The sequence below is a fragment of the Populus nigra genome, chromosome 17, assembly GCF_951802175.1.
Source record: "Populus nigra chromosome 17, ddPopNigr1.1, whole genome shotgun sequence".
NCBI classification, from domain to species: Eukaryota; Viridiplantae; Streptophyta; class Magnoliopsida; order Malpighiales; family Salicaceae; genus Populus; species Populus nigra.
This window is the reverse complement of record NC_084868.1, coordinates 3,798,338-3,820,101: the sequence shown is the minus strand read 5'-3', so window position 1 is coordinate 3,820,101 and position 21,764 is coordinate 3,798,338. Positions and strand designations below refer to the sequence as shown.

The following is a 21,764-nucleotide window of genomic DNA, read 5'->3' as shown; positions in this document are numbered from 1 at the left end:
TTGTTCATCTTACTAAACATCTAGATATATCAGGCCTATAAAAAATTACTAAAAAGGTTGATTTGTCAATACTATAACTTGGTGAGCCTGTAAGTAAGGCATAAGCTTTCTGGAGGCACTAATCAAGGCTAGTAATACCTTCTCTATTTTCAAATATCTGGTCTTAGCATCTTGAAGCATCATGTTAAAGTAATAGACCGGGTGTTGAATCTCACCCTCGTCTCTTACTAGCAGTGTACTAATAGTTAAGTTTGTTACGCCTAAATAGAGAAAAAGGTTCTCACACTTCCTTAGTTGTGACAAAACCTTAAGAGATTGGAGGTATACTATGAGTCTTTCAAAGGCCTCTTGAAATTCGGGTGTCCATTTAAAGTTGGAATATTTCTTAATGGACGACAAGTTATGCTCTCCAAAATGACCAACCTTCCAATGAGGCACTGAACTTCCTTTCTAACTATAGAGGAGTCATGTCCAATAAAGCTTGAATCTTTTTGGTTTTAGGCTTTATCCCCTTCCTACTCACTAAGAAACCTAGCAAATTTCATCTTTTTATGGAAAATACACATTCAAAGAGGTTGAGGTTTATCTAATATTGTTTAGGCATAAAGAAAACATCTTTTAGGTCCAAAAGATGTTTCTCAAATTTCATGTTTATTACTAGTATATCATCCACATATACTTCTATAATCCTCATCTTGTGCTTGAACACCGTGTTTACCATTTGCTGGTAGGTGGCTCAGCATTTTTTAAGTATTAAAGGCATGACCTTGTAATAATATGTTTCTTATTTGGCTATGAAAGATGTTTTCTCCTCATCATCTAGGTGCATAGAGATTTGATGATACCTAAAGTTAGCATCAAGAGAGCTAAGAAATTCAAAACCCACCATGGAGTCCACTAACATATCAGTCTTGGGAAGAGGAAAACTATCATTCACCATGTGAAGTTCACACATATCCACCATTTGCCAATGGTTTTTCTTCACCATTACCATGTTTTCCAACCAATCAGGATACATCACCTCTCGAATGAATCTAGCAACGTGTAATTTTTCCACCTCTTTTGTTATTGTCTTCTTCCTTTCACCTCTAAAATTCCTCTTCTTCTGACGGATAGGGGAGAAGGCTAGGTTGACCTTTAATTGGTGTCTTGCTACCCTAGGACTTATCCTTTGTACATTTTAGTACCTAAAAGCAAAATTGGTTTTTAGATATTAAAGAGTTATGTCAAGGCTTACTCTTGTCTTAGTTCTAAAATAGACTCTATTTTTGTGGTTGCCCTTCTTCCACGAGAACACATCCTTTAATTCTTCAGCAACCTCAATCCTTGCTTACATCCATTCTTTTTCAAGACTTTGTTGGTCTATTACCAAGGCCTTCTTGCCTTTCATACATGAAGAAGCACATTGTTTTTCCCCATATTATGGCTATCCCTTTCTAAATAAGAAATTTCAAGGCCAAGTATCTAATATTGACCGTTGCGTTGATTTGTGTTGTTATTACATCTAACTCTGTAGAATTAGGTTGTCCTTTATCCCACCAACTTGTAAACTTTAGTTTTATCTAGATCATTGGCTTTAGCTGATGCGGGTCATATTATTTTTTTTAACGTAAAAAAATATCAAAGTGTTGCTAACGTGTTTTCTAAAAAAATAAATTAAATTTGAACTCAAAATCTGTATATTAGATGATATTTTTTATAAAATGTTGATACAATGATACATTAGTTGATATTGTTTTTCAAATATTAAGACAATGAAATATTATATCGACGCGAGTTAACATGTCAAATCTACAATCCATGTTATGAGATTGTGATCCCTATAAAAAGACAATCAAAATAAATTATTTAGGTCAATTTGTATTCAACTCAATGTTGAAAGAGAAAATTTGAAAAAAAAATAAATAAATAAATTACCCAAGTCAACTCAAGTTAATCTGTCAAACTTGCAACCTGATAATAAGATTAGGATGACTCCATATAAAATAAAAAACATTTACAAAACTTAATTTTCAATCAACTCAATGTTAAAAAATTAAAAAAAAATCATTTAAAAATATATAAAAAGAATCAACCCAAGTTGATATGTTAAACTCATAATTTAGGTCATGAGACCAAGATAATTTTATAAAAAAAATAGAAAACTTTATTTTAAAAAAAATCAATATTAAAAATTAAAATCGAGAAAAAAAACAAACTAAATCTGTCAGACCAGCATAACTCCATAAAAATCAAATTGAAAAGACTTACAAAAATCATTTCTTAAACAACATAATATTAAAAGATAAAATTAAAAAAAAATTGAGTTGTTAGATAGTAAAATTAAAAAAAAATCAATTAAAAATGAATCAAAAAAATTTAAACTAAATCAACCCGATTCAAACCTGCAATTCAAGTCATGAGATTAGAATAAGCCAATAAAAATCAATTCAAAATAATTATGAAGCCCATTTTATATATATAAAAAATTAATAATCATCTATCAAATTTGTAATGCGTATTATAAAATCGAGATAATATTATATAAAGTAAATAAAAAAAACTTATAAATCTCAATTTTCAACCAATCTAATGCTAAATGATAAAATTAAAAGGAAAATCAATTAGAAAAAACAGCTTAAAAAATAACAAGTCAACCTGAATTAAAATTAAAAGGAAAATCAATTAGAAAAAAAACAACTTAAAAAAATAACTCAAGTTAACTCAGATTAACTTAATAAATCCACAACATCCACAACATGGTTTGGTTTATAAAATCAGAACAAATTAATAAAAAGCAAGAAAAAAATATTTTTTTTTTTTGAAGGAATGGACAAATGAACGAATCTATTTGAATGCACTTCAGTTTTGTCTCCAGTTTCTTTGATGAACATTAATAAAACAAACAATATATCACTGACCAGCCTAGCGAAAGAGTTCTATAAAGCGCTTGGATGACTTGCAGAGCAAAAGGGCATCTCATCTCAGCATAGTTCAGATCAAAAGACATCGTGATCTGTTGCAAGCATTATGAAGAAAACGTATGCAAATAATATTGACAACTTTGATCTTGATAAACAAGACTGGAAACAAGTTAAATTACAGGAGAAACTCAAGTCACCAACTCCAATATAGCACGAATTCCCTTCTCTATGCACCTCGAAGCCAAAATTTAATTCAATTCTCATACAGAAATATTTTCACCTAAAACACACAAAATTGTATGAGACGGACATATTTCAAACTCGAGCAAAATCCCATTCCAACTGCTATTAGCCATATTTCATCCATATAGATGAATACAAAAGAAGGATTTAACTATCACTACAAACAGTGAGAAGGAGCTTCTCAGTGGGCCAAAAAATAGGAGCCTGTAAATGGGCATCATCAGCATTTTTCTAGTTCGACCAACTTCCCAAATCCTGGGGGAAATTGTTGATCTGTCCTTCCTCCAACGTAACTTTGTTGTCAAACTTGTATGACATCCTCGTACGCATCACGAGGGATTTCTGAAAACAACATGATTTTCATAACGATCTAATATCATCAATAAATTAAGAATATGTAAATAAAATGAAATGTGAGACATGATTCAGGCAAACAAAATGGACCAATATAGCAGTTGTCCCTAATCCCAAGAAGCTTGAATAAACTTTTGTTGAGAATTCAGAAATATCATTTAATATTCCAGTAAACTCCGCTCACATATCAAGCTTCTAAATAAAGCATGATGCTCTGTCTGCTTGAACTAACGTTTACTGGATAGGCTTGTTCCCAAGCTACAAATACAGTAACTACTTGGACATTTCAATTGCCATAGCACCAAAACTTGAGCATTACTGGATAAAGGGAAGAATAAATAAAAGCCCAGAACAAAAACCAAAGATGTTAATCAGCCAACCAAAGAGAGATCTCCAATGTCGTCTCACAGGTCACCATCATAAAATGCTGTCTCAGTTGAGATAGATTTTGTATAGCATTAATTATCAGTGGTTGGAATGAACTTCGCTAGAGTTTAATGGGGCAGGAATGGTGTTCTCCTGCAACTTCAGCTACTCAAGTTGACAGCAGTTCAAAATGATACATCAAAGGAATTCAAGTCGCTCGTTGAACCCTCATTCATAAAATCACAATCCAGTAGAAGGTACTAGTTCAATGAAAGCTGATTCAATTATAAGGCTGGGCAATGGCTCCATATGAAACATCTAGGTGGGCCAGGAAGTACTTGTTTTATAGAGAATATTCGCTAAACTCAAAACTACCCCAGATTTGAAGTAGTTAACCACATCGATTGACATAAATTTCCGCAGTACACAAACAAAATTTGTTGCTTTTATCCGAAAGTCATACTCCTACTTATAAGTAGCCAGGTTTCTATTTTAGTTTGACCTGAAAAACATTAGTTAGAATTTATATTTATTTCTCATTTTACCCATTGAAACTAAATTTTAAAAATAAATACTGATTAAAATAACAAGTCCAAAATGACACTCAGCGGGACAAAGGGAGTGTTTGAGAATGTTACATAGCAATACTATAACTCAATCATATGATGCCATGAAATCCAGAAACTGAAGAGCATGCAATTTTAGATGGCAATGTATGAGAAATACCTTCCCATGTTGGCTGTTAGTAACTCTCAAATTTTGCGTGATGGATCCATTACCACTTGCAGGTAGAATATTGCTGCTAGCTGGGTCCAAGTGCAGTTGAAGAAACTGTAAATGGACACCAAAAGCAAAAGAGAAATATCTTAACACGAAGTTCACCAAGAAAAAGATAGTGGTAAAGGAAAAGAAGAAAACTAGCTTACTGAAATACATCAGGATTTACCTTTGGAACTGCTGCCTGGAAAATAAAATCTGTGAAGACATTAGGTGTCAAGTTTGTGAAAGTTGCCTGGATTAATGTTGTTCGCGGGTTTCCTGGTTGCTTTGAGAAGTTGAATGTTATTCTCAAAGAGTTGCTCTGAAATGCGACCAAAGGTGGATAAACTGAACCATTATCCTCTGTTCATAAAAAGAAAGGCAAATCAACAATTTTGCGAGCAACAACTGGGACAGCAACCAAGCAGCAAAACAGAAATTCAAGGTGGACAACTTTACCAGGCTTCAGTGGGCTGGGACCAAAGCCATCCAGCAAATCCATCATTGGAGCAGCTCTAGCAGAAGATGTTGCTTGTGCAGAGAGTGAAGAGGGTGATGAGAGAGCATCTAGTGTGGCAATTGGAGATTTGTCATTTTGACTGGACGATAAAATGTCAGTTATAGGTGAGCTGCTTTGTACAGGGGTTCCAATTGACAAAAGATCCAGTAGAACATCTGTGCCAGCTTTCTGAATCTGGCCTATGCCTAAGAAATGCAAACAGAACTTATAGTTAAGACTAGACAAGTGATTGACAGCAGACAAAATGCACAATCAGCAACAGAACGCTGAAACAGTATAGCTTCAAATTAAGTTCTTCACTCAACAAAAGAACATCCAAACAAGTACTAGTCCAACGAAAAAATTTATTAAGCATGACAGAGCATGGGTATTTTTTTTGTTTGGGTGAAGAATGGTGACACAAACTGATAGGATTGAAGCCTTGTTCAAGTTTTGCTTTAATGCTTTCATGTTTTAGAAAAGTTGGAAGAGATTAGGTGGTCATACACCCCAAATAACTAGGGAACAGCCTGCAAAACTTTAGTCCATTCCCACAAAATTGTTAAGGCTTAAACTTTTTATGCCAAGCTCCACACCCAATAACATGCTATTAAAATGATAGAATCCCCTCTAGATTTTAGAGTCCAAGAGTTGGAGGTGCTTGTTCAATTATCACAGTTCTGGGACAACATAAATTCAGCCTACAGAAACTCAATTAAATTTAGCTAATGTCTGCAAAGGTTATCATAGATGGTTCCAAACTCCAACAACAATGACAGCAAAATGAGCAATGATAATGCAATCAGACTTTTCAGCTTGTGAGGATGATTTGCAAGAAGACATATTGCAGGTTCTTCTACACTATAAATACTCTTCCAAGGATGTGCATAAGCAAGTCATGCCTCACAGCTTGCAAACTAACCTGACTGTGTTGGAGCTGGAGACAAATCAACACCTAGAAGATCCTGAAGAAAATCACCACCAGAAGAGCTGGGTGCTGGAAGGTCATCTGAAAGATCAAGTAAATCCACAAGAGGAGCTGCAGAGGGCTTCGCAACACCATTTGGAAGATTAAGGGAAGCCCCACCAGAAGTTGAAGCAGCTGCTGGCAACGAACCAGCTCTCCTTGTATTGAAAGTAGCGTCATCCAAAATTGGCATCCTTTCAACCAGCGCAGATCTGCACAAACTCATATGGTAGTAATTAGTTTCCTAATCCATGAAATTGATGCAGCTATGGGGAAACTTTACTAGGTTAACGAGGTAAAGTAACAGAAATTTTAACTTCATACCTTATATTCTGATGCTTCTCGATAATGGAATTAAATTCAAGGGATCTTTGCTGCAATTCAAGTACAAAGCTGCCTTTATGTTGAACAATTATATCTTTGATCCTCCTAGAAATTATTCAAACATTTCTGCATAATTAAATTCGAGATCTTCCCATAAATATTATCCAAAATAACAATTACATTTTCTTGTTGTGTGAAGAAATAAAAAGGAATTGTCAAATTGGTTGTATAGAAACAATGACAGGCAATAATAACATACTCAAACTGACAGCCAGAACCTCATTCCTTTCTGCTGCTTAAAAAAAAGCAATGCCTCTAGGAGAGAAGCCTAATAAAATTGCAGGGAAGGAAAGGTGCAACAATAACATAGAAACTGAGAAAAACATACTCAGAACATGATGGGAAACGGGAAGAAAGCTTTAAGAGAGCTATTAGAGCCATTGCTTTAGTAGTGAGGTCCAAGGCATGATGTTTTATAGCAATCTTGACAACATCCACAGTGTCAGACTCAGTAACCTGCTCAGAAAAAAACTAAACTTAGCAGGCCATTAAACAAGACAGACAGAGACAACCAACAACGAATAACTACCATCCACAAAACAACAGATATTTTGTGTTTGTGTGGCGCACACAAATGATAGTTAATCTCGCTTCATGCCGTTCCCCACCTTTGTTGGATCAAACTGACAAGCTGAACTCATCATGCTTTTTGCAAGCAAAACAGAGAGAACATCCCATTGGCAAACTAATATGTCCAACAATTCAACTTTTATTACCAAACATCATAGAGAATGGGATCAATTTACGTATAACAAATTAGTTGGGAATGATATTATCAAGAGCTGATTCATTTCTATACCTACGTGGAACTTGTGTATTCACTAAATGCAAGGGAAAGTACAGGAGAGAAACAATTCTTATGTGACTGCTTTCAGCCGCTAAAACATATTTTACCAACACTTAGGTATAATAGCAGCAAATTTGTATTAGTTTCCTCCAGAAATTATACATCATATTTTTCCAAACTTTAGAATACTAGCAACATATTTGTTGATACAATCTGTGCAATGAAAGAACAATCAGATTCAGATTCTGCCATAATGTTTTGAACTGTCCAGTTTTACAGCAATAATCATAACTCTCAATCCAACCATTGAATCGAGCTAAAATTTGATCAGGAATATTTACAGACATATTGTTCTACATTGCATTAAAGTTTCAGGTAAATCAGAGTTCAAAATGGCAACACAACACAAACCAGAAACTGCTGTACGGTTCCGTTATCTGGTTCCTTTTGACTTGTGGACATTTTATATGAAATGGATTCTCTTCCTAATGATATAGGGATATTCTGCAGCAATGGGGCAGCAAACACAAGATTTTCTTAAGCTGTGTTTTGATGATTAATGGCAGCAAACACAAGTTTTTTCCTTGAGAGGGACACAAAGTTGGCAGCCTTCTTAATTCCAATCATATTTTGACTTTTGTATTTTTAATTGGTTTATGTGCAGACCATTAGCTCTTTAGATTTAGGTTATTTTGGTAAACTATAAATACCCGTTTTAAAAGGATGTTAAAAAAAAAATACTCTTGGTTCCAAAATTTGATGAATGAACTGTGTGTTTGAGAGGATTTTCACACTTTGGTTCTTTAATGAACTAAAAATCGACTTATCGAAGAATAATTGTTTTCGTAGCGTCATTCCTTATACTTCTCGTTCACGATTCCTTATAATCTTTGGGTGGGAGTTTTATTTCAATAGTCTCAATGTCTCGGTCCAAGTAATCATTGTGTCGAGCTTCTATCCTCAAATCTAATTTTTAGCTTTTTGGGTGTCATCAATCTTCGTTGGAGGTTACGTGACCGCATGATCATGAAGTTCGCATCATTTGTATTACATTCCAATAGAGATTATACATCATACAAAAAGGACTCAAAAAAGTAGATCAATAAATACTTCCATTGTGGCAGAGCCATAGAAGTTTGCTTCATCAGCATCGCATATCTTAATCTTCCAAGTCATGTGGACATCGCAATACACAACACAAAGAAGATATTTAGCATATCTTATCATACACAGAATTACACAACACAAAGAAGATATTTAGCATATCTTATCATACACAGAATTTTGATTTATTTAAAAAAAAAATCCATATTTAACATTCCACTAGAGATTTTTCATTTTCTACAAACTGGTCATAAAAAATTATTTTAAGAAATAAATTAAATTTCTTGTTTTGAGTAGTACAGAAATATTGACATATGGAGTAATTTTTATCAGAAGTTCCTATTATTGTTACCACGTGTGCTAATTAAGTAATAACAATACCCATCGAATTCAATGTGGCAGAATGAAGATTACTTAAGTGCATAACCAGCAGTGTGTGTAACAAAAATGCTTACAGTTATGGGATCCTCTATGTCAAGCATTCCGACATTATTGACCAACATGTCACCATATTCTCCAATGCACCAAACTGCAACGCGAACAAGGCTTTCCTGGTGGAGAAAAAATTTCAAAGTGGATTGAAATGACATCTCCTTTATGGGACAAGTACAACATGCAAGATTAAATGCTGAAGCTCATGGGCTGTCAAATAAAACATCCACTTTTATCAAAAGAAACTTTGAATACCTGTTCAGAAGATGTTTGGAAAGCTTTGTATAATGCCCTGACTGTATATCCATGAAGGTCAGGAGCACTGCTGATCACAGCAATAAGGGCATGCCATACTTCATCTTTTACAAAGTTTCCAGCCTACTAAGCACAATATTAAGATCAGAAAACTGATATGTAAAAGATATTGTTACTTAAGACCCGGAAAGCTCAAATCAACAATTACAGATTCATGCGCTTTGAATTGATCTTTCATATACTCGATTAATTCTTTCGGGTCTCATCTTTGACCATGTTTTAGTTTTCAGAAAAAAAAATTAAATAAATAAAAACAATTCCATATATGTATCAAAACAACTTCATTTTGCAAGCTTTAATTATCTAGATTTACTGGTAAACAACACACTGCATAGTCATGGCTGAAGGAAGCTCAACAATGAATTCAATGGAACAAATCAACCAAGGGGAGTGGGTCAAGTATGAGAGATTATAAACGCCTGATCATAAATGACACAAAAACAGTAACAAGATCGACCCAATCTTCCAATCAGAGACTATCATGCACATTAAAAAAGCAATGGTATAAGCAGCAACAATGTAATATGATTATAGTACAATAAAGAAGTGAAGCAAAGACAATCAGCCAAGCTGAAAATGTCTCAAGAGGACGGCTACAAGACAGGAACACAGGTGGTGGCTGTGGGAAAAGATGTGGCTTAAGCTGATAGAACATGTGCTTTCATAGTGTTATAATACCAAACATGAAAATATCCATCTAGCCACCTCATATGGTGATAATAGAAAGCTCTTAGAAAAAATATGACAATAACAATATTGAAATGTCCCAAACAAGGTTCAAACTGGCAGCCAAAAATGCAGTGATAAACTTAACATTTAACATTTTTACCTTGTTAAGAACTTTGAGCATCTGATCAATGTACCAATTTTTTTCAGGGGAGAACCTAAAGCATAAAAAAGAAAAAGTAAATTGATGAAACATAGCAGAAAAGGTAGTTCTAAATGATCATGATTTATGAATCCCACTCTATACTACTGAGCATAACCATATAAAAAACTCTACAATCCTGCATTTGAAGGGGAGGGGAAAACAAAACTTGTGCAGCATGGCATGGTCCAAGTCAATAAATCAACAAATTTGTCTCGGATGATTTCAGAACAGTGAAATATCAATACATTGCTGTTTAGATGAAAGATTCAGATCCAGCAATCCCATTTTATGCTTTAGTCCCATGATAGTTTGAGTGCGACAGGGAAGCAGCCCAATATAAGGTTTGAATCCCAAGAGGAAAGATGCTGACCTGAGGGGATGGTAACATAGAGCGTGTTGATTTTTATGTTTCATTAGTTATATCTCTTTTTTTTTTCTTTTATTTACTTAGATTGGACACACCCCCAATTTACCTTTCAATGAAATTATTTTGCTTCCAAACATATTAAAAAAGTGCACCCAAAGCAATAGAGGTATATATAGCTTCAAATGAAGGAAAATATTTTCTAGGAAGCATTGTTTCAAGTCACTTGCTATCTCAATAAGATAGCACCAAGAAGCATTATTGATTCAAAGCAAGTCCAAATTCAAGCCAGTATAAATTTCTGCTTTTAGTCAGGCAAGAAATGGTGGAACTAAGAGCTACATTCATAAAATAAATAAAAATTAAAACAGCACAATGCAAGAAAAGAAGAATCTAATAAATCCAATAATCAGGGTAAACAATTGCATATCTTAGTTCAAGAACTGCCCAACTTACTTTTCAATGATGGAACAAATTTTGGCAGTAAGCTCCCCCTTAAATTCTTGATCACTTACTTCCAGATAATCAATTAGCTCTTTTGTTAAAGGCTTTACATTGGTCTCATTCACCAGAACGTAAACAAGTTCAAGGGCCCTTTTCTGGATTGAAGCATCTGAATCCTGAAAAAAAAAGCCAAATCACAAGCCTCTGAATTTGCAATCCTTGTTCATTTTGTAAATAGCATAAAGAATGAAGCACAAAAGTAATGCATTGAGTTCAGCTTCAACAGATCAACTGAAATATTTTACTTACCATTTGCTTATTACCAAACACAAGTAACACAGAAAAAATGAATAACAGTCATATAAAAGAAGAAAAAAGAGTTGATGTTAGACAAAGGGATTTGACGATGTTGAAAAAGCAGAATAATAGTCTCCGACAGATTAGTTGTAGTCTCAGATGCAATAGTTTTTGTCTGGTCCTGAATGATAAAACTATCCTCTTTATCTTTTCAAATCAAAGCCATAAGATAGAGAACCCATGTAACCAAACCCATATTTTTTAGATTAAGGCTTCTTGAGTTGAGTTACTTATACATCCCACAATAAGAAAAGAAATGATATATCCAAACCCAGATCCACGACACCCATTCAAGTTTGTTTGGAAAGTTATACTCTAGCATTAATAATCCTTATTCTTAACCATAACCAGCTTATTCCATTCATGGCCTATGCTAAGCCAGTATATGGTAAGAAGCCTAATCCCCTTTCGCGTTAACCTATCTTCATTCTTTGCAGATCAATTCCAGATATTTGAGAAAATTATAACACTTACAATACCTTGTAATAGAACAAGCAAATGAAAAAAGAATTAGAGTCCAGAGGTGAAAATTTTGTTGATGAAAAAAGATACACACCCAAATTTTTTAATAAATTCAAATTCAAATGGTAGTTTTGGAATTTTATAAACATATCCACTCATGATGGTTTTAGACAAGGAAAATAATATTTAGCGTGTATAATAGATATGATTTATGTAGATTATAGAATTTGTAACTTTCTCTATAACTACCAGTTGTTCAAACATAAAAAGAGATCAAGATGGTGCAACCCCATACCTTTACACATTCCAAGATTGTTGCCCGATGCCTTTGTACAGCTTGAGCATCTACAGTAATAGCCTTCATCAGCATGTTTAATGCAACATATCTGAAACAAGAATGGAATTCGGTTTTATATTTAGTAAAACAAGGAAAATAAAGCAAATCAAGTTTATTGATTTTAAAATAACAATTAAATACATGCGATGAACTACTATTATCTAGATGAAGCACGACAGAGCAATAACAGAGCATGTGTCTGGTTTTTTATCCATAAATTGAAAGATAAAATCACATTATGCATGCGGGTATTATAAAAACATTTTTCTGTTACCGACTGCCTTTCCTATTTTTGTTTTTCCATGAAAGTATAGAAAATGTGTTGACCTATTACTCAATTTTCTGAAATACAAATAAGAGACTCAATTCCTTCACTTCTAAATAGCAAAATGCTAAAAAAGAAAAAAAATTGTAAGACACAAGTTGGCAGAATTTGTCTTACAAAGAGAAAATTCTAGTAATGTAATTTTTAAAAACAATTGTTTGGAAAATTGGAAAACTAGAGTTTTTACATTCTATGTTCAGAACTTGTCTTCCAAATAGAAATATTTAGAAAATAATTTAAAAAACAATGCTAGAAAATTGAAAAACACAAGTTGGCAGAATTTGTCTTACAAAGACAAAATTCTAGTAATGTAATTTTTAAAAACAATTGTTTGGAAAATTGGAAAACATAGTTTTTACATTCTACGTTCAGAACTTGTCTTCCAATTAGAAATATTTAAAAAATAATTTAAAAAACAATGCTAGAAAATTGAAAAACTAGAGAACAAAAAAACCAAGCAGTTGTCCTGAGTTGTGTATGTTTTATTATTTCACTTCTTTAAAAAAAATAATGTCCCAAATTTGTATGAGAATATCAGGATAATGATTGTCCATAGTCCAAAGGCTCGAGCAAGTGCATCAACACCTAAAGTCACCCTCTAACAAACAACTACCTATATTTATTTAGTAGACAATGATGATAATCACAGAGCAAATAAACATGCCAAAGTTTTCTGTTAATCACTACACCTCGCTGTCTATAAAGCAATCATCTTATATTTTGTAAATCATATGGATAATCATATAGGAACTTGCCAAATCATTTCCTATAAATCAATAAATTCAACAGAACATCAGAGGAAAAAGAAAACCACATGCAAATGGCAGATCAATTCTAATTGAATCAAGAGAATATATCATAAAACATGTGCCCAACAATATTTAATGCAATTAGTTTATTAAGAAACAGCATGAAAAGGAATGAAACGACAGGCCATGAAATCATATCCACATTATAGTCTTACAAAACAAAACCTGATGTTATTGTCGCGGTTAGACAAGAATCTTCCTAGGATATTAATAGCAAGCACTCGTAAGCCACCATTATCTTCAATGCTCATGATAGTTTCAACACATTCATATAGAATAGCATTTCCAGCATTTTTGTTTGACTCTGTTTTTGTTGCCACCTAAGGAGACATCAACCAAACAAGAAAGATTAAAATGTTGTCGATTTATGAAGCAAATTTCCCAAAGATAAAACAGTTTTAGGGAACTGTGAGCATGTATAACCATGAGTATTTATAACCATGTACAGGGTGATAACAAGTTGACAAGCTAGAATGTATGGATCAGTGAATCAGGTTGAGAAGACATTCAGCTTCACATGTTGGTCAGTTTACTATCAATCATTGACCAAATATTTTTACACAGACACAGTTTATCCCAGTTAATAGAATTTTATCCAATTAGATTACTCAAGGTGTCAAACAAGACTACAGAAGGGTTTAGGTGAGGCAGACAACTGGCTAGCACTTTACAGAATCCTACTTTTAAATGGAAAATAAATATTAAACCCACTGGTACCAAAAATATTAATTATATCTAAGCTTGACTTGAGTATCCCAAAGTGGTTGAGCTTAGCTACCTGGATCAACTTCCTTCATTCAGTTGTTATTGGCAATGAAAAATTAATTATTGGTTAGGCAAACTGACTTCAAATTCACTATCGTCAAGGAAGTTCAAACCAACCTGCCCTCTTTAATGATTTTCATCCATCATCAAGGGAACAATGAAAAAGGAAACTCATCACTCATCAATAGACACCGCCAATCACCAATCATCATAAGACCAAAAAGAAAACCTGAGCAATATAGAAATTAGGGGAAACAAGATGGACCTCCATTAGTAATAATTCTACCCATACACTCTACAACGCAAGTCTCATTCTATTATCAATGCAAAAGATCCCATTTTCTTCCACCTGCCACTTAATTTATTCATAACGTTAGAATTCAAATATGCACGAGGAACTTTGTAGCGTACAGAGACTTGGTTTAATTCTACTTAAATCCATAAGATTTACCATAGAAAAAAAGCACTGAAAGTAAAACAAAAGTTTATCATGTTGATCAGACTCATACCATCTCTATCCTTCCCTGATCTCTAATTCAACTCAACAGAAGTGATCCGAGCCATCAACAATTGACACATTGCTTATGAACCAGCATTTCTTGATCAATAACAGAACAAATAAGACAGACTGATACAAAATGCAAATGGAAACTGACCTGCGCAAGTATGTCATTCATAACATCACTAGCATCAGCATCTCCTTGTCCTAACACACGCAAAAGCTTAAGCAATCTGATATGGAGGAAAGGGTCCGCAATGCCAGAAATGTCATATTCTGGTGTGTATGGACTGTTCACAGCATCCTTTAATGTTTTGACCAACCCATCTGTGTGCTTCTACAAGAATGATTTATAACTTGTCATAGTTAAAGAATAAAAACCATATGGACCATAAATTTACCTTCAAAATTCAATTCTCCCAAAACATTATCTCTATACTATAAGCATTTATATAAAGAACCAGGTTGATATATGCATATTGAAGAGTTCATTTCATTCATGCCAAATGAAAAGCTCAGCAATATACCATTTTAGCGTTAGTCAGTATGTTGGTTTCCTAATACTCTCTACAAATCATACAGGTCACGATAAATACCTTTCTCAAAAACTCAAGGGCTTCTGGACTGACTTTACATAGATCTGTACAGAGTTGAATTCCCGTTATTAAGACTCCATGATGCTTCTCTTTAAGCAAGGCAGCAGCAGGATTTATGAAATTTTCTGACAGATCCGGGACTTTCTTTATAATCCGTATAGTGCATAATGCTGCCTATGTTTGAGCAAGAGTGCAGTAAAAATTAGAAGAAAGCAAAATAAAGCCACAAATCAGTGAAGCCAAATGAGAGACAAGCATCAAACTTAGAGCAATTTAGGAGAACACTGCTCAACCATCTACCTCCAAAATGCCACATGTGATTAAGCAATTAGAATGACGTGGATTTTTCAATACTACTGGTCTAATAATGTTTATTGCATTATTTCATTAATGGTTAAGGTTTTGAGGAGTTTGAAAAGTCCAAGACATAGTTTGGTAAATCAAGCATAACTTTTAATCCGACCGTTGGATAGAAGCTAAAATTTTGACAAAATATTTTGAAAGCCCTATTTCATATTGGGTTACAAATTCATGATGATCGAAAATTGGGAAAGCTTTTATATAAGGTTTTGAAATTACTATGCGGGCCTTTTTTATTTATCTTGTTGAATTTAGATTCTTTTTCCTATTTAGATTAGGACTTTCAATTTAACTAGCATTTTACTAGTTAGGAGTCCTAATGCTAGATGAATTCTATTAGTTAGATAAATTTTAATAAGCAATCATTTCCTATAAAGGATTTTAGGTCTAAAACTAATATAAATAAGGATGTCTAGTTTATTTTGAAAACAGTTCAGACTATTCAGATTTTTAATAAAATACTAGAGAGTTTTCTCTAAATTTCTTTATTTCTTAAGTCTATATAGCTTTAGGGCTTGAGAACCCTGGCTTTTACCCACACTTCACACCTCATCAATTGGTATCCGAGCAAGTTGGCCTCTTAGATGGACAGAGACGGCAGCAACCCACTTCTCGATGCAGGAGTTGAAGCCCTCTGAGGCGCTATGCTGGCTCAAGAGCAAAAACTACATTGTTTTGTGCTAGCTTAGGAACAAAGAACAGATCATTTGGAGCAAGCCATAGCAAATCTAACTCGGCTAACGGGTAACGGAAATAGGGATCGTGAAGAGGAAAGGACCTTGCTTGGAGACTTACCTCGAGGCTGGCTAAAACCCATATCTATTCTTGAATATGACGAGATTCCATTTTATGATGGAAGATTTTCAAACAAAAGATTTATTAAGTGATTGGCAAAATTGGAAGCTTACTTTTATTTCAACAAGGTTCCTTATCAAGGTAGGACTTGTCACATGCAAACTTTTTTATGGTGTTAGAGAATTATGGTTTGAGTTTCTAGACTTTAGAACTTGTATATGCAAACTTTTTTATGGTGTTAGAGAATTGTAGTTTGAATTTCTAGACTTTAGAACTTGTATTGATATGTCTTTAATTCAATCTTGGCAAGATTTGAGACAATCATTAATTTTAAAGTTTATACAAGATGATTATGAAGAGATTTTATATTGAGTAGATAAACAATTAGATTGTTATTATATTTTTTCAACCTTCTAAAAGAGCTAGAAAGAAAAATATGAAGGAGGTTTCTTCTCTTTAAAGTAGACAGTTTCAATGTCACTTTAGTGATAACAACAACATTGCGACAAATATTACTCTACTTGTCAGTGTTTCATCTACTAATGATGAAAAAGAAATCAGAAAAGCTCTTTGGCGTCAAAAAAGCTCCTCGGTATCAAGCAGTGATTCTCAAGGTCTTAAAGCACTAAAAAAAAGCCAGATCAAGTTGTTGAAATTGCTCAAAAGGCTGAAGTTGACATCAAAGAGGACTTAAGTATGGACGTGTCATCCAAACCAAGCTTAACTATGTTGGATCAATATTCTAAAATTATCAAATCAGTTGATGACCAAACACGTCAACTAAAGTTGTCATCATCTCAAAAGACAGTATTATGCGAGGTTGATTTTTTAAATCTTGAGAAGTTTTGACCTAGATTCAAAAAGATTTAGGATATTTGGTACAAAGTTATCTTGGGAATACATTGGTGACAATGCTATATTCGAAGTATCTATTCCTTTAAAGTAGAAGAGTTCAATTTTTGACAAATAAATTGAGGGCTAGTTTTTCAGAAATAGAGGGGATTAGCGTAGGGAAATTTCTTCAATATTCTTAGCCTAATAATATTTATTGCCTTATTTCATTAATGATTAATTTTTTTAGATTTTGAGGAGTTAGAGAAAGTCCAAGACACAATTTGGTAAATAAAGCATAACTTTTAATTCGATCATTAGATCGAGCTGAAATTTTGACATAAGATTTTAAAAGCCCTATTTTATATTGAGTTAAAATTTCATGATGATTAGAGAGATCAGGAAGGTTTTCAAATAAGATTTGGGAGTTACTATATGAGATTTTTTTTATTTACGTTTTTCCTAGGATTTTCAATTTAATTAATATTTTATTAGTTAGGAATCCTAATGCTAGATGGATCCTATTAGTATGGTAAGTTTTAATTAGAAATCCTATAAAACATTTTAGTTTTAATTAGGAATCCTTTGTTGAATTTTAGGTCTAAAACTAATATAAATAGGGATGTCTAGTTCATTTGGAGAATTTTTCAGGCTATTCAGATTTTTAATAAAATACTGTAAAGTTTTCTATAAATTTCTCTACAGCTTAGTTTTAAGTCGGTAAACTTATGACTTGAAAACCCTAACTTTTATTCTTGTTATATGCCACGTCAATCCAACATTAAAACACATTCTTTCATTCTTTCGTTACATATATATTTGATTCGCTCGGTCATCATCTAATTAGGGAGGATCGAAAGCTTTTCTAGACTAAACCTTCTCAAACTTTCAACTTTCCACCCATTAACTACTGGAACCAAAACAAATAAACAATAATTCATGGAAAAAAATTATCTACTAACCATGGAAACCACATTCTTTCTGCTGCCAAGAAACTAAAAATTTATTCAAAAAAGCAACTCACTTTTTTCCGAACATTCGGATCCCGAAATTGCAGTAATCTTTCCACTTCCGGTGCGAGATCACGAGCCATTTCTGCTGAACAAATATTTCCCAAAGCACAAAGTGCTAGTCCCACGATATACTGGTTCGAATGATTAAGATCTCTGCATATAAGTTAAGGCAACTAAAACAGACATGAATGTTTTGCCTTTCCTCATTCATTTAGCTCATCCAGCAATTCCCAAAATATCATAAACAACAGAAACAGATAAAATATAGCTTGCAAATTCGGATACTGTTTTAGCGAGTTGGTAACAAGCATCAGAACTTCTTGTCTTTCATCAAGAAGCAACATGAGGCCAAGATATCCGATTCTCTTCTCCGGGAATCCGGCGGACGCAATCAACTTTAAGCACTCCATTTGACCAAAATGTGTTGGATAGCCAAGCATATGAATAAACATAAGCTTTGCCAGATTCCGGTGCCTATAATCTTGATCGTTTTCATTCATCGACGTGCGAATTGCAGCACATTCTTTCCTTACAACAGCCCTTTCCTCCGCCGCCGTTTTGCATGCCCGTATTGCCCGAATCATGTCCCTTTCATTTCAAAAAATCATCCAGTTCTTGCTTAAACTAAACCAGAATTGAATAATTCCAGCTGCCAAACAGGTCGGAGGATTTCATGAAGCAAATGAGAAAAAGTATAGAAATTGTACTCACCTTAGACGCGTACCGGAGGAGAAGGGATTCATGATTGGGTCCGGTTCCGAGAATTTCCTGAGAGCTAAATCAGATCCGAGAATGAAAGTTAACTCTCGATCAAATGACCCGGGGACTCGATCGAGAGAATCCGAATACTTTAATCAAGATCCGGATAGATAAATTTAGAGATCTAAGAGAAGAGAAGAAGGAGAGGAGAGATTTGGATCTGAGAGAGACAGAGTGTGTGCGTTTTTTTATTTTTTTTTTCACTTGTAAAAAGAATGCTAGTAGTGTGGGTGTTCGTATTTTGTCTCTGTGAAAGAAAAAAAAATAGAAAAAATAGGAAGAGTAAATATTTTATTTAGTCCTTGGCCTTTGAACATGATTACAGATTGGTGCTTTAGTTTTAAAACTATAATTTAGTCTTTTATATCTTGTTCGTTGTTTTCTTTTTTAAAATATTCATTGGTTTTTTCTGAATCTGAATGTAGCGGGCTACAATTTGAATTTTTATAAAAAAGAGAAAAAAAATAATTTATAAATGACTCTGTGTAGACGAGATTGCATAGGCAAACAGGCCTTTATTTCATACTTTTAAAATCGATTAGGTTTAAAATTTGAATTTTGAGTTTTTATCAGGTCAACAGATCAATTAAGTTAAAAAAAAATTAATTAAAATAATATTATTTAATAAAAAAATAAAAATCAAAGGATTGCAACCTAATTTTGCTGGCTCAACAAAGTCAGCTGGATTTTTTTTGTTTTTGTAAACCAAACTCGATTCTAGCTTTTGGTTGGTCGGGTCCCGAATTGACCCGCTAGGCCGAGCTGGATTTCAAATCTATGCTTTATCTATATACAATATTTCGTTATTTTTTATTTTATTTATTTTAAATTAATTTGTTTATATTTATTATTGTTTTAATGTATCAATATTAAAAATAAATTTTAAAATATAAAAATATATATTATTTTAATATTTTTTTAAATAAAAGTTATTTTAAAATATAATTTATAGCAGACTCTCAAACAGTTCTTCAACCAATTACATTTTTTTTTTTTGTCATTATTTCTTCAAAAATAGGATGCTAAACTCATAGTTTCTCCCTTGTGTTACCCTCAATCATACAGTTTAGCTTCTTTTATTGTTAATTGAACTCCATATTGGATGAATGCACTGAAATAAGACCAATTGAGCTAATTAGCAAGATTTTAAAGGTTAATTTGGAATTGGTTTGTTAATGGACACATAGGTTGGGAACTATCTACTTAATCCATTTCTGTTTTTCTTAATTAAACATATTTATTGGTATTTTAGATATGCATGTTTAGAAGTGTGATAGAGTTTATTTTTTAAAGTATTTTTTGTTTAGAAATATATTTAAATATTTTTTTATTTTTAATATCAACAAATCAAAACAATACAAAAACTCTAAAAAAAATAATTTAAGATAAAAAATAAATAAATTTTAATGAAAAAACAAGTTCAATCTCAATATCAAATACCTTTAAAACAATAACAAAATTCATATATGACAGTACATGACAGTTATTTTTGTGAAAATTATTTGGTGTTTTTTTGGACAGTACAAATTTTTTTTACCCTGTCCAAAAATGCTATAGTGAAAAAATTTTTGTCTCACTAAAAGAGTTAGAGCAAGTTTATTCAATACTTCTACACAAGGGTTAATTAGTTAATTTAAGTTAATGTAAGAATAAAAAAATAGTTATTATCATAATTTTAAAATCTTACTTAAAGATTGATCTGGGACCAGGTTAGAATCACGACTCGAGTTGACCATTAACTCAGGTTATTGTAAAGATAAAAATAATTATTATCGTAATTTTAAAACTTAACTTGGAGTCGACCCAAAATTAGGCTTGGGTAACTGGTCTGATTGACCATTGACTCGTGTTAACCTTAGAATAAAAATAATTATTATTATTATAGTTTTAAATCCTGATTCAGGGGTCGACTTAAGGCTAGGTTTGATCGACCATGTCTAGGTCACGGTTCAAGAGTTGATTATCGACTCAGGTCAATATAAAAATAAAATTGTTATTATCATAGTTATAAAAACTCAACTTTGATCAACTTGGGGGCATGTTTGGGTTATGGGACGGGTAGACCATTGACTCAAGTCAACGCAAAAATAAAAATGATTATTATCATAATTTTAAAACATGATTTGAGAGTCAATTCGAAGCCAAACTTGATCACGGGTTAAGGTGACCATTGACCCGGGTTAACCTTAGAATAAAAATAATTATTATCATAGTTTTAAAATCCAACTCGAGGTTAGGCATAATCAACCAGCCCCAAGTCACGGGTCGGGTTGATCATTGACTTCGGTTAACATAAGGATAAAAATTGTTATTATCATAGTTTTAAAACCTAATTAAAAAGTTGACCTGGGGCGAGACCCAAGTGGTTACCAAAGTAATGTAAGGATAAAAGAAATTATTATCATATTTTTAAAATTGACTCGAGGATTGACTTAGAGTAAAGCCCAAGTCACGGGTTGGGAGGGTCAACTCGGGTTAACCCAAATAAAAACAAAATAACCTTATTCTAACAAAAAAAATATATAAAAAAGTCAGTGGATGTTTTACTTATATTTTATCTTAAGTTGACCAGGTCACATACTGATTTGAGTTTTTGATCGGATTAAGTCATATCAATTCTTTTATTTTTGTTTTTCTTAAATTTGAACTGGTCTAAATCTCATTTCAACTGAATTTTATTTAATATCTACCAAATACAAAATAAAACAAATTATTTTATCCAATACAAAGCATATAAAAGACAAAGCAAAACAATTATTTATTCAATCTTATCTAGTCTAGTTCAATCAATACTCTCAAGCATGTCAAACATTACCATAAAAAATGGCGTTGGCAATTGAAATCAATGGTTAACAATTAGAACCAAATTCAATGGTTAAGCTTTCTAGTAAAAACAGTAACTGTTAATTACCGAATGACTAATTTCGGCTTTCACGATAACAAAATTCAAAACGGTAATTGAATGGTTCTAATTATTTGCTATTAGTTTTCATTTTAGTTATGGATTAAAATATTTTTAATTTTTAATATTATAATAATAGTTATTTTTTAAAATATTTTTTTA

The 21,764-nt window shown here is 32.8% G+C and overlaps 1 protein-coding gene across 1 annotated transcript; it reads right to left on the bottom strand.

The window, feature by feature from the left end:
* Positions 1-3,013: 3,013 nt before the first annotated feature.
* Positions 3,014-18,925, bottom strand: LOC133677119 (AP-1 complex subunit gamma-2-like). The gene is made up of 18 exons (XM_062098951.1): positions 18,653-18,925; positions 18,227-18,529; positions 17,953-18,094; positions 14,943-15,116; positions 14,504-14,683; positions 13,248-13,402; positions 11,907-11,997; positions 10,805-10,968; positions 9,943-9,997; positions 9,054-9,176; positions 8,822-8,917; positions 6,804-6,931; positions 6,416-6,520; positions 6,047-6,303; positions 5,085-5,330; positions 4,813-4,988; positions 4,593-4,697; positions 3,014-3,488 (listed from the first exon to the last, which is right to left on the bottom strand). Exons 1-18 carry the CDS (start codon positions 18,682-18,684, stop codon positions 3,378-3,380), a joined length of 2,643 nt encoding a protein of 880 aa, XP_061954935.1. The 5' UTR covers positions 18,685-18,925; the 3' UTR covers positions 3,014-3,377.
* Positions 18,926-21,764: the final 2,839 nt, after the last annotated feature.